Genomic DNA, 12,922 nt, shown 5'->3' on the forward strand with positions numbered 1-12,922 from the left:
CAGACTCCAGACTCCAAACTCCACTATGGCCAAGACCAAGGAGCTGTCAAATGGCACCAGAAACAAAATTGTAGACCTGCACCAGGCTGGGAAGGCTGAATCTGCAATAGGTAAGCAGTTTGGTGTGAAGAATTCAACTGTGGGAGCAATTATTAGAAAATGGAAGATATACAACACCTCGATCTGTGGCTTCACGCAAGATCTCACCCCGTGGGGTCAAAATGATCACAAGAACGGGACATAGTGAATAACCTGCAGAGGGCTGGGACCAAAGTAACTAAGGCTACCATCAGCAACACACTACGCCATCAGGGACTCAAATCCTGCAGTGCCAGACAGGTGTCCCCCTGCTTAAGCCAGAACATGTCCGGGCCCCTCTGAAGTTTGCTAGAGAGAATTTGGATGATCCAGAAGAGGATTGGGAGAAAGTCATATGGTTAGATGAAACGGGGAAAACAGATGTAAATTAGCTGTTAGCTGAATCTGGGGCAATAACTATTAATTATACATTGTCCCTCTCAAAATAACCAATAAAGTAAAGTAAACCAAAATATAACTTTTTGGTAAAAACTTAACTTGTCGTGTTTGGAGAAGAAAGAATGCTGAGTTGCACCATACCTACTGTGAAGCATGGGGGTGGAAACATCATGCTTTGGGGCTGTTTTTCTGTAATGGGACCAGGACAACTGTTTCATGTATAGGAAAGAATGAATGGGGCCATGTATCGTGAGATTTTGAGTAAAAACCTCCTTCCATCCTCAAGGGCAGTGAAGATGAAATGTGGCTGGGTCTTTCAGCATGAAAATGATGCCGAACACACTGTCCGGGCAATGGAGGAGTGGCTTCGTAAGAAGCATTTCAGGGTGCTGTAGTCTCCAGATCTCAACCCGATAGAAAATCTTTGGGGGGAGTTGAAATCTGTGTTGCCCAGCGACAGCCCCAAAACATCGCTGCTCTAGAGGAGATCTGGGTGGAGGAATGGACCAAACTACCAGCAACAGTGTGTAAAAACCTTGTGGTGACTTACAGAAAACGTTTGACCTCTGTCATTGACAACAACAACAAAGTATTGAGATTAACTTTTGTTATTGACCAAATACTTATTATCCAACATAATTTGCAAATAAATTCTTTAAAAATCAGACAATGTGATTTTTTTTAGTTTTTTTTTCTCATTCTGTCTCCCATAGTTGAAGTGTACCTATGATGAATATTACAGGCCTCTCTCATCTTTTTAAGTGGAAGAGCTTCCACAATTGGTGGCTGACTAAATTCCTTTTTGCCCCACTGTGTGTGTGTGTGTGTGTGTAATGTGTACATGGTGCCACTAGAGGGCCACACTGCCATTTATCATCACTAGAAATCTATTTAAATCAATTTAGTTATACATCACAATTAAAAATAACCACAGCTGACCAATGTGCTGTATAATCTTCTAAAAAGAATTGTAAATGCACCAAAACTAATAAAAAAAAACAATGAATACAAATAATGAAACTACTGATGGTGCAGTCCTAATAGGGACCCGTAAACCCTTCCAAAGCTCATGTCCGGTTATGGTCAAGTGACATAAATATGAAAGACTGAAGAGTGTGTGAGGTTTGTGTTTTGTTTTCTTCTCTGATGACCAATGATTTAAAGACACTCTTCCTCTGACCTCCATCATCAGAGACGTTCTGTTCTTTAGTTTGGGCGATACTCATGGAACCTCTGAGGAAAACAGCTGGCTCATATTTCATTTTAAAATAATATATAATATAGCAGAGCTGTGGACTCGAGTCATGTGACTTGGACTCGAGTCAGACTCGAGTCATGAATTTGATGACTTTGGACTCGACTCGACAAAATGTACAAAGACTTGCAACTCGACTTGGACTTTAACATCAATGACTCGTGACTTCACTTGGACTTGAGCCTTATGACTCGAGAAGACTTGCTACTTTTTGGCCATTTTTCTTTCACACGGCCGCGCTGCTCTCAGAGAAAAAAAGCTGCACCTGTATGCATGCAGAGAGCACGCGCGCTGCCAGCACGAGTCACGACATCCAATCACCGTAGTCCCAAGTTGGTTTGATTCGACAGTATCCATAGCTACCAAGTCCGCGTATAACACGTGACTTTGGGCTTCTCTTTTTGGCAAGTCGCGGTAAAAAATCTCGAATTGCGGGTCGCGGTTTTTTGGGCTTATTTGAAAAAATGTGGTTGCTTGTTAGGAAAATATGACAAGCAACTTCGTTTCTTTACATTTATGGTCGCTGTTTTGTCCAAATACATTGCCTGACACTGTCTCTCACAGCTAATAGCCATAGTGCAACGATACAAGTGCTGTAGTCATTCGTCCTCATACATCTCGCCTCCTTCCCTTCATTGAAGAAAAATCGCGTTCAACGTGCAGGCATGTGATGTGATGTTATAAATGTAATGATAGTTCGTAGACGTAAATAGACGAATACATTTATTTTTTTTACAAACAATGCAACCAGCAGAGATATACAGAGATGGAGAGGAAACTGGGAGGTGAGCCACCTAATTTAATCTTAAAAATATTTTTTATAATGTAGGCTATTTATTATGACTATTATTATTTGGCTATTATAAATAATAAAAAAAAGTATAGGCTACTAATAATAACAGTAGGTATGGTTCGAATGTATATTATTATAAACATGTCTCTATATTGCAACGCTCTCAGTGTTTTCCTGGGCACTAACTCCCAATCATAGACAGTAAAAAAAGTGCATAATAATCCTAAATAGTAGCTATGTGACATTAGTAATTTTCAATACTATTTAGAGCAGATTGCACATTGAGATGCAGGGCTTATCCTTTTTATGGTCTATAGTGTGCATGTTCACCACTGCTCCTTATATGTGTGCAATAACTCCGACTGGAGTTACAATATTCCCTCACGTCCCTTTTTCTCTTTTTCAATCTCCAAACCTCTTCTGTTTACAGCCTTTATTGCAACTTGAAGAATTTTGTAAAATCCCATCTCTATTTGCTTTTTAAACTCCACGAGATTTCAGTTTAATATGTTGCAGGCTCATTTATTGATAAATTATTGATCATAAATTATACTGATGATAATAAATAATATAATAATATTGGGCTTGTTTTGGGCCCCCCACCCCTCTGTATTCTTCATACCTGAGAAGAAAATGAAACAGATGTCAGAAAATCCCTTATAGCCTCACACTGTATTTGAAACTACTCTTTACTCATATCAGTGTTGTTGTGTTAATATTCATTGTCTATTATACACTACGGTATACGATAATATTTCAGTTTCAGTGTATGCAATATTAAGAATATTTTCACTGCTTCAAAAGTCATAAGAAAGCCCTTTCCCTCCAGAAACTGAAGTCATATGCTTTATAGCAGTGGTTTTCAAAATGGGGACAGGGACCCCTGGGTGCCACGAGGGGATGCTAGGGGGGCCATGGCAAGCTGGCATAAAAAGTATAGCAAAACAAAATGATTGAATAAATTAAATTATTAAAGTAAACCAAATAAAACCAAAAATAAGCTAAACAATATTCCCATAATGGCCCTAAGTTTAGGCTAAAAGGACCCATGTCTATTTGAAAGTTGAACTGTTTTGCAATATGAGGTCAACACAATACAGGACTGAAGCTGCTGTGCATCGTTCTAGTGCAATATGCTGTTGAAATACAAGCATTTTCTGTGAAAATTTACATTTTCTGTTTTTTTACTGTATTTGCTTAATGTCATTGTATAAAAAGAGGTTTAAGTAAATACAAATCTTACAGACATACATGATTTGTATAATTTTTATTTCTGTGGTAAGATGACTTGAAGTGACTCGAAACTAAAATGGTAGGACTTGGACTCGACTTGAGACTTGTTGGCTTTGACTTCTGACTCGACTCGAGACTTGTCTCATCTTTGACTCGACTTGACTCGGGACTCGAGGGCAAAGACTTGAGACTTACTTGTGACTTGCATAACAATGACTTTGTCCCACCTCTGTAATATAGTAAAAAATATACTATGATATAAAATAAAATGTTATTTTATGTAAAGAGTAAAGACACATTTTATCCCCAAATTCTCATTTGTTTAATGCAAAAAAATAAAATTAAGATATATATATATATATATATATATATATATATATATATATATATATATATATATATATATATATATATATATATATATAATATAATATAATATAATATAATAAAAATATACATATACATAAAATATACAAATGATATTATATTTATTTTGTTGTAAAAAAACAACAAAAAACATTATGGCAATATTTTTTTTAGTGCCTTTAAGTTATGCTTCTATAAATAAGTGTATATGTGATTTTTATAATTAATGTTTTATAGTAATTTAATGGAAAAAAACTACACACTAAACTATAATATAAAATTAATTATATTTTACATTAAAAAAATATAGTATTTTATTATTATTATGTTTATTATATTTATTATATATATTTTTTATTATTATATTATTGTACAAAATAAACATTATGATATTTGATGTCTTGCATTTATGCTGATGAATAATTTTAGATGAATATATGTAATATTTTAAGCAATGAAAAACTAATGAGAATAAAAACAGCTATATAAAATAATAACATATCATAAAGATGTATCTCACATAAACAAAACAAAGCCTATTTTAAAACTATTTTAAAAGTGGAAATAAATAGCATTAATTTCATGATAATTAATAATAATTAATAATTTTATATTCTATGAATTTTTAAATTAATTAATATAAATTATTAAAGTGTATATATTATTTCAATTGTATTGTAAAAATTAAACATGATTTACTTTGTTAATATGTTTAATATGTTTTAATTTGAGAATTTAATGAGGATAAAGAAGCCATAATTTTCTTTATACAAAATATAATTAATTATTTTTCTTTTGGCAACACTTTATTTTAAGGTGACGTAGTTACTTGTGTTTACTATAGTAATAACAGTAAATTATGCATAATTACTTAACTAACACCGTAACTGTATAGTAAGAACATGTAGTTTATTAATATTACTCAGTACTTACTTGACTAATTACAGCACCTTAAAGTAAAGTGTAGCCTAAAAGTGAAACCTTTCTTTTATTATTTTAGGATGAAATATGACCTGGACATATTTTCATGAGATTCAGACCCTGGTCACGGCCTCTCTCTCTCTCTCTCTCTCTCTCTCTCTCTCTCTCTCTCTCTCTCTCTCTCTCTCTCTCTCTCTCTCTCTCTCTCTCTCTCTCTCTCTCTCTCTCTCTCTCTCTCTCTCTCTCTCTCTCTCTCTCTCTCTCTCTCTCTCTCTCTCTGTCTCTCTCTGTCTCTCTCTCTCTCTCTCTCTCTCTCTCTCTCTCCCCCTCCCTCCCTCTCTCTGTTGTAAATGTCTTGCTCTCTCTCTGACAGTGTGCAGACGGCCTCCTTTCCCAGGCCTGTGGCGTTTGAGGGCCGCCGTGGGCCACTTTGATAGATGGGTTCTGGTGTCGGGCCGCCCCGGTGATGTCTCTGTGCTCGGCTAAATGTATCCCATCAGGCCCAGGTGTACCATGCGAGTTATGCACGAGCGTTAATCAGCCAACGCCACAAATCACACAGACCTGTGTGCGTTTGATTCGGGGAATGAGCCCACTGTGAAAAAACAAAAGAAATGAAAGTTACCTTATAGTGAATTGTTCCTTTCTCTATAAAGCCCCTCCTTTTGAAAAGCAAACTGTGCTCCGATTGGTCGGCTGGAGCAGTGTGTTGTGACAGTACTAACTAACTCAATCAGGCCCGCCCCTTTATTCTGCATATTAATTATTTAAATGAGGAATAAAACTCAAGACTACAATGTAGGCGTTTCAGGGAGTTCAGAAACACGGACACTGATATTGAGAAGAACTCCCACTGGAGCAACATCACACACTAAAGACAGATGGCCTTCAAAAGTTGCTGATGTTTCTCTGTCTTTCTTTCTCCATTTCTGCTGTAACAGAATCCAGTGAAGAAGATACCGGACTCTCATGAGATCACGCTTCAGCACGGCAATAAAACCGTAAGTCCACATGTTTTCTCCCGAACGCTCGAGTCCGGCTCACACTCGGCCTGTAGCTGGGGTTTGTGAGGATTATATAATCTGATTATGAGTTAAAACACATCTACAAAAATCAAGCCAAGTCACATTTTGCATAGTGCTTTGTAGAGTACAGATGCTCTAAAGCAGCTTCACTGAAATAAACAAAATTCATCAATTATGAAACAAATTTGAGTTGTAAAGCAGCTCTACAGAAGATGTGTCATTATTCAGTGTTTTCAGCATTATTCATCAATGACTACGTTTACATGGACAGCAGTAATCTAATTATTGACCTTATTCTAAATAAGACAATATTCTGATTAAGGTGTTTACATGAGTTGCTTTTAGAGTACTCCGGTCATGTTCCTGTTTTACATGTGATAGAACATAGATCGATTATGGCACGTCATTACGTCCCCAATGCCACGCTAGGTTCTCCAACATCCAATCATAGCGTGACTTTGGCAGGTGTGTTAATTTTATGGGCTCAGTAAACCCGCTAACTTCACCTGCGGGTGTCGCTGTTGGACAGTGTTACTTTACATTAAGAAGTATAACAAAACATGCGTTTTATAATGTTTTATATACATTTATGTTGATTTATTTTTGTAATATTATGTATTGTCTCTTTCTGTTTTTTTGAAGAGACACTGCCCCTCTTTCATCCTTATTGACAGCCTACATTTAGAATAATATATTTGAATAATGATGAAAAAGGTTTAAAAATCATGACTCTTTGGATTGTTTTTCCTGCCGTCGAGCCACAGGCGTTCACTGAATGACCCATCTGGTTTGCGATTACAGATACAAACTTATTGTATTTTACTTTTGCAATGAGCATATTAATTACAACAAAAATAAAAATAAAAATATAGAGAGAGGACGCAGTGTTCACAATGAAGAGTCAAGTAAAACACACACCGCCCATAGCGACGCTTTATGGCAACGACATTTCAGACTGACAGATCCGTAAAAGATAAATGAGACTTTTCCGCCATTTGTTCCACATTCCACTGTTTTGTACACATTGTTATATTAAGTATAATTCCAATTATGTTTTATTGGCCACAATATTATCGATGATTGTTGAAAGGGGCACTTTTGATTAATTTTCAAAAAGGGCAGAGGCTCCAACCCACAAAGCCTCCCCTCTGCACTCCCCTGTTGTGCGTAACGTTATGTGTCCTGTCACAAAATGCGGTGAAATCTCCGACATGACATTAATAGTTAGATTAAGGTGTGTACATGTCTCCGATAATGCGACTAAAATAGGCATACTCCACATGTCTTAATCCGATTTATGTGTAGTTAGATTATGACTTTAATCAGATTAAGGTAATTAGAAATCGCTGTCTACATGGTAGCCTCTTAATCAGAGTATTGTCTTAATCAGCTTAATATCGGAGTATTGTTGTCCATGTAAACGTAGTCAATGTTTTCTGATAGTCAAATCGATCATATTACTGAATATTAATGATCTTTTAAACCCCAGAAAAGAGTTAGCCTGACGTGGTCATACTCAATTCTAGTCAGAATATGAGTCTGATGCTCCATTGGGCTGTGATTATGGGGTGTGTTTCAACCCAATCAGGAAAGACCTCAATTGGACAGACCAACAACCAATCAGAGCAGCGGAGCGACGCATTGTTAAATGTCAACAGACAGAGCTCAACTGCACTGTGTTGCCAAGTCTGCGTTTTTTTCCGCGGTTGTTTTCTATGTCCGCGGGTTTAAGCGACTATTATGTGATATAGACCCATGAGTGTGAATTTTAGCAGTAACCTTGCCAAAATAACACACATTTTACCCCCCAAAACACAATTTTTCCCCCGGAGAACCTAGTAGTTGGCGGATTTTGTTGTAAAAACTTGGCAACCCTGTCTGCACACGCACTGGAATAAACGATCTTAGTTTATTATTTTTTACAAAAAAATACAGTATTTTTTACAACACAAACGGTGTTGTAAAAAAATAAAAGAATATTTTGATACACAGAGTACTTACCCAAAATGATCATCATCTTTGAGATAAATTGTGAAGGTGAATGCAGATACAAACAAGCTCTCCATTTAGGATTCGAGTAAATATAACCCAAGCCCCTTTGATGACGTGATGATTACGTTACTGTTTATCATCTGTCCGTCATCGTCTAAAGCCCGCCCTGATGATTTCATTGGTCCGAACAGTTTCTGTTCGGGGATAATTACTCCTCTATGGAGCAAGGCCAGACCGAAATGCCCGACCTAAAAATGTTGTGGGCGGGGCTAGGTACGGCTGGCATCCAGGCTAGAAAAGAGTATCTATTGAAACTCAGTTCAGTTCAAACATCTAATGAAATGAAACTCATTTCAGTTCCGTTAAAACTACTAATGAAAGTAAATGAAACTCAATTTAGTTCAGTTCAAACATCTAATGGAACAAAATTAAACTCAGTTGAGATCAAATTTTTCGGTTCAAAATTTCTGTTAAAATTTTTGAAACTCAATTCAGTTGAAACAACTAATGAAACTAAAATGAGAATTCAGTTCAGTTCGAACATCTATTCCCCAGACAGCTTAAAAAATACCGGATCAGACGTCAGCTCCTTGCTCTGTTCTATTCCGCTATCATCGAGTCCATCATTACATCATCAATAACAGTATGGTATGGTAGCACAGAGTGTCAACAAAGCATCCAAGATCATGCCTTCAGTCGATTCCCTCTATACATATCGGACTGTAAAGCGGGCAAAGAAAATCATCTCAGACACCTCACATCCAGCGAACCACTTTTTTCAGCTCCTTCCTTCAGGGAGGCGCTACAGGTCACTATCTACCAAGACCAAACGCTTCACAAACAGCTTTTTCCCCATAGCCATCAGGACTCTGAACTCCTCTCTTTAGTTTAGTTTTTCCTCTCATACACTACGCACGGTCATGTACCCAATGTATCTTGTATTGTTACATGTTGTGAAGTGTATTGTCTATTTGTTGTTTGTAATGTATGACAATGTAGAGCTTAAACATACTGTACTGAAAAAAATTTCACTGGCATTGTCGTGTGGCTAAAATAAACAATCTAATCTATTGGAACTAAATTAAACTCAATTCAGTTCAAACATTTAATGAAACTAAATGAAACAATTCAGTTCAAACATTTAATGAAACTAAATGAAACAATTCAGTTCAAACATTTAATGAAACTAAATGAAACAATTCAGTTCAAACATTTAATGAAACTAAATGAAACAATTCAGTTCAAACATTTAATGAAACTAAATGAAACAATTCAGTTCAAACATTTAATGAAACTAAATGAAACAATTCAGTTCAAACCTTTTTATGAAAATAAATTAAACAATTCAGTTCAGTTCAAACATCTATTGGAACTAAATTAAACTCAATTCAGTTCAAACATCTAGTGGAACTAAATTAAACTCAATTCAGTTCAAACATCTAGTGGAACTAAATTAAACTCAATTCAGTTCAAACATCTATTGGAACTAAATTAAACTCAATTCAGTTCAAACATCTAGTGGAACTAAATTAAACTCAATTCAGTTCAAACATCTATTGGAACTAAATTAAACTCAATTCAGTTCAAACATCTATTGGAACTAAATTAAACTTAATTCAGTTCAGTTCAAACATCTAGTGGAACTAAATTAAACTCAATTCAGTTCAAACATCTATTGGAACTAAATTAAACTCAATTCAGTTCAAACATCTATTGGAACTAAATTAAACTTAATTCAGTTCAGTTCAAACATCTAGTGTAACTAAATTAAACTCAATTCAGTTCAAACATCTATTGGAACTAAATTAAACTCAATTCAGTTCAAACATCTATTGGAACTAAATTAAACTCAATTCGGTTCAAACATCTAGTGGAACTGAATTAAACTCAATTCGGTTCAAACATCTAGTGAAACTGAATTAAACTCAATTCAGTTCAAACATCTATTGGAACTAAATTAAACTCAATTCAGTTCAAACATCTATTGGAACTAAATTAAACTCAATTCAGTTCAAACATTTAATAAAACTAAATTAAAGAATTCAGTTCAGTTCAAACATCTATTGGAACTAAATTAAACTCAATTCGGTTCAAACATCTAGTGGAACTAAATTAAACTCAATTCGGTTCAAACATCTAGTGGAACTGAATTAAACTCAATTCGGTTCAAACATCTAGTGGAACTAAATTAAACTCAATTCGGTTCAAACATCTAGTGGAACTAAATTAAACTCAATTCGGTTCAAACATCTAGTGGAACTAAATTAAACTAAATTCGGTTCAAACATCTAGTGGAACTGAATTAAACTCAATTCGGTTCAAACATCTAGTGGAACTAAATTAAACTCAATTCGGTTCAAACATCTAGTGGAACTAAATTAAACTCAATTCAGTTCAAACATCTATTGGAACTAAATTAAACTCAATTCAGTTCAAACATCTATTGGAACTAAATTAAACTTAATTCAGTTCAGTTCAAACATCTAGTGGAACTAAATTAAACTCAATTCAGTTCAAACATCTATTGGAACTAAATTAAACTCAATTCAGTTCAAACATCTATTGGAACTAAATTAAACTTAATTCAGTTCAGTTCAAACATCTAGTGGAACTAAATTAAACTCAATTCAGTTCAAACATCTATTGGAACTAAATTAAACTCAATTCAGTTCAAACATCTATTGGAACTAAATTAAACTCAATTCGGTTCAAACATCTAGTGGAACTGAATTAAACTCAATTCGGTTCAAACATCTAGTGGAACTGAATTAAACTCAATTCAGTTCAAACATCTATTGGAACTAAATTAAACTCAATTCAGTTCAAACATCTATTGGAACTAAATTAAACTCAATTCAGTTCAAACATCTATTGGAACTAAATTAAACTCAATTCAGTTCAAACATTTAATAAAACTAAATTAAAGAATTCAGTTCAGTTCAAACATCTATTGGAACTAAATTAAACTCAATTCGGTTCAAACATCTAGTGGAACTAAATTAAACTCAATTCGGTTCAAACATCTAGTGGAACTGAATTAAACTCAATTCGGTTCAAACATCTAGTGGAACTAAATTAAACTCAATTCGGTTCAAACATCTAGTGGAACTAAATTAAACTCAATTCGGTTCAAACATCTAGTGGAACTAAATTAAACTCAATTCGGTTCAAACATCTAGTGGAACTGAATTAAACTCAATTCGGTTCAAACATCTAGTGGAACTAAATTAAACTCAATTCGGTTCAAACATCTAGTGGAACTAAATTAAACTCAATTCAGTTCAAACATCTATTGGAACTAAATTAAACTCAATTCAGTTCAAACATCTATTGGAACTAAATTAAACTTAATTCAGTTCAGTTCAAACATCTAGTGGAACTAAATTAAACTCAATTCAGTTCAAACATCTATTGGAACTAAATTAAACTCAATTCAGTTCAAACATCTATTGGAACTAAATTAAACTTAATTCAGTTCAGTTCAAACATCTAGTGTAACTAAATTAAACTCAATTCAGTTCAAACATCTATTGGAACTAAATTAAACTCAATTCAGTTCAAACATCTATTGGAACTAAATTAAACTCAATTCGGTTCAAACATCTAGTGGAACTGAATTAAACTCAATTCGGTTCAAACATCTAGTGGAACTGAATTAAACTCAATTCAGTTCAAACATCTATTGGAACTAAATTAAACTCAATTCAGTTCAAACATCTATTGGAACTAAATTAAACTCAATTCAGTTCAAACATTTAATAAAACTAAATTAAAGAATTCAGTTCAGTTCAAACATCTATTGGAACTAAATTAAACTCAATTCGGTTCAAACATCTAGTGGAACTAAATTAAACTCAATTCGGTTCAAACATCTAGTGGAACTGAATTAAACTCAATTCGGTTCAAACATCTAGTGGAACTAAATTAAACTCAATTCGGTTCAAACATCTAGTGGAACTAAATTAAACTCAATTCGGTTCAAACATCTAGTGGAACTAAATTAAACTCAATTCGGTTCAAACATCTAGTGGAACTGAATTAAACTCAATTCGGTTCAAACATCTAGTGGAACTAAATTAAACTCAATTCGGTTCAAACATCTAGTGGAACTGAATTAAACTCAATTCGGTTCAAACATCTAGTGGAACTAAATTAAACTCAATTCGGTTCAAACATCTAGTGGAACTAAATTAAACTCAATTCGGTTCAAACATCTAGTGGAACTCAATTAAACTCAATTCGGTTCAAACATCTAGTGGAACTGAATTAAACTCAATTCGGTTCAAACATCTAGTGGAACTAAATTAAACTCAATTCGGTTCAAACATCTAGTGGAACTGAATTAAACTCAATTCGGTTCAAACATCTAGTGGAACTAAATTAAACTCAATTCGGTTCAAACATCTAGTGGAACTAAATTAAACTCAATTCGGTTCAAACATCTAGTGGAACTAAATTAAACTCAATTCAGTTCAAACATCTAGTGGAACTAAATTAAACTCAATTCAGTTCAAACATTTAGTGGAACTAAATTAAACTCAATTCGGTTCAAACATCTAGTGGAACTGAATTAAACTCAATTCGGTTCAAACATCTAGTGGAACTGAATTAAACTCAATTCAGTTCAAACATCTAGTGGAACTGAATTAAACTCAATTCGGTTCAAACATCTAGTGGAACTAAATTAAACTCAATTCGGTTCAAACATCTAGTGGAACTAAATTAAACTCAATTCGGTTCAAACATCTAGTGGAACTAAATTAAACTCAATTCGGTTCAAACATCTAGTGGAACTGAATTAAACTCAATTCGGTTCAAACATCTAGTGGAACTAAATTAAACTCAATTCGGTTCAAACAT

General features: G+C 34.4%; 1 protein-coding gene across 1 annotated transcript in view; it reads left to right on the top strand.

Annotated features, from left to right (window-relative positions):
- Positions 1–12,922, top strand: part of LOC137061997 (WD repeat-containing protein 70) — a 138,427-nt gene that overhangs the window by 10,217 nt on the left and 115,288 nt on the right. The window contains exon 6 of the mRNA XM_067432738.1: positions 5,987–6,046. Within this exon, the coding sequence (XP_067288839.1) occupies positions 5,987–6,046 (60 nt within the window). The remainder of the gene's footprint in view (positions 1–5,986; positions 6,047–12,922) is intronic.

This window comes from Pseudorasbora parva, chromosome 23, assembly GCF_024679245.1.
Source record: "Pseudorasbora parva isolate DD20220531a chromosome 23, ASM2467924v1, whole genome shotgun sequence".
Classification (NCBI taxonomy): domain Eukaryota; kingdom Metazoa; phylum Chordata; class Actinopteri; order Cypriniformes; family Gobionidae; genus Pseudorasbora; species Pseudorasbora parva.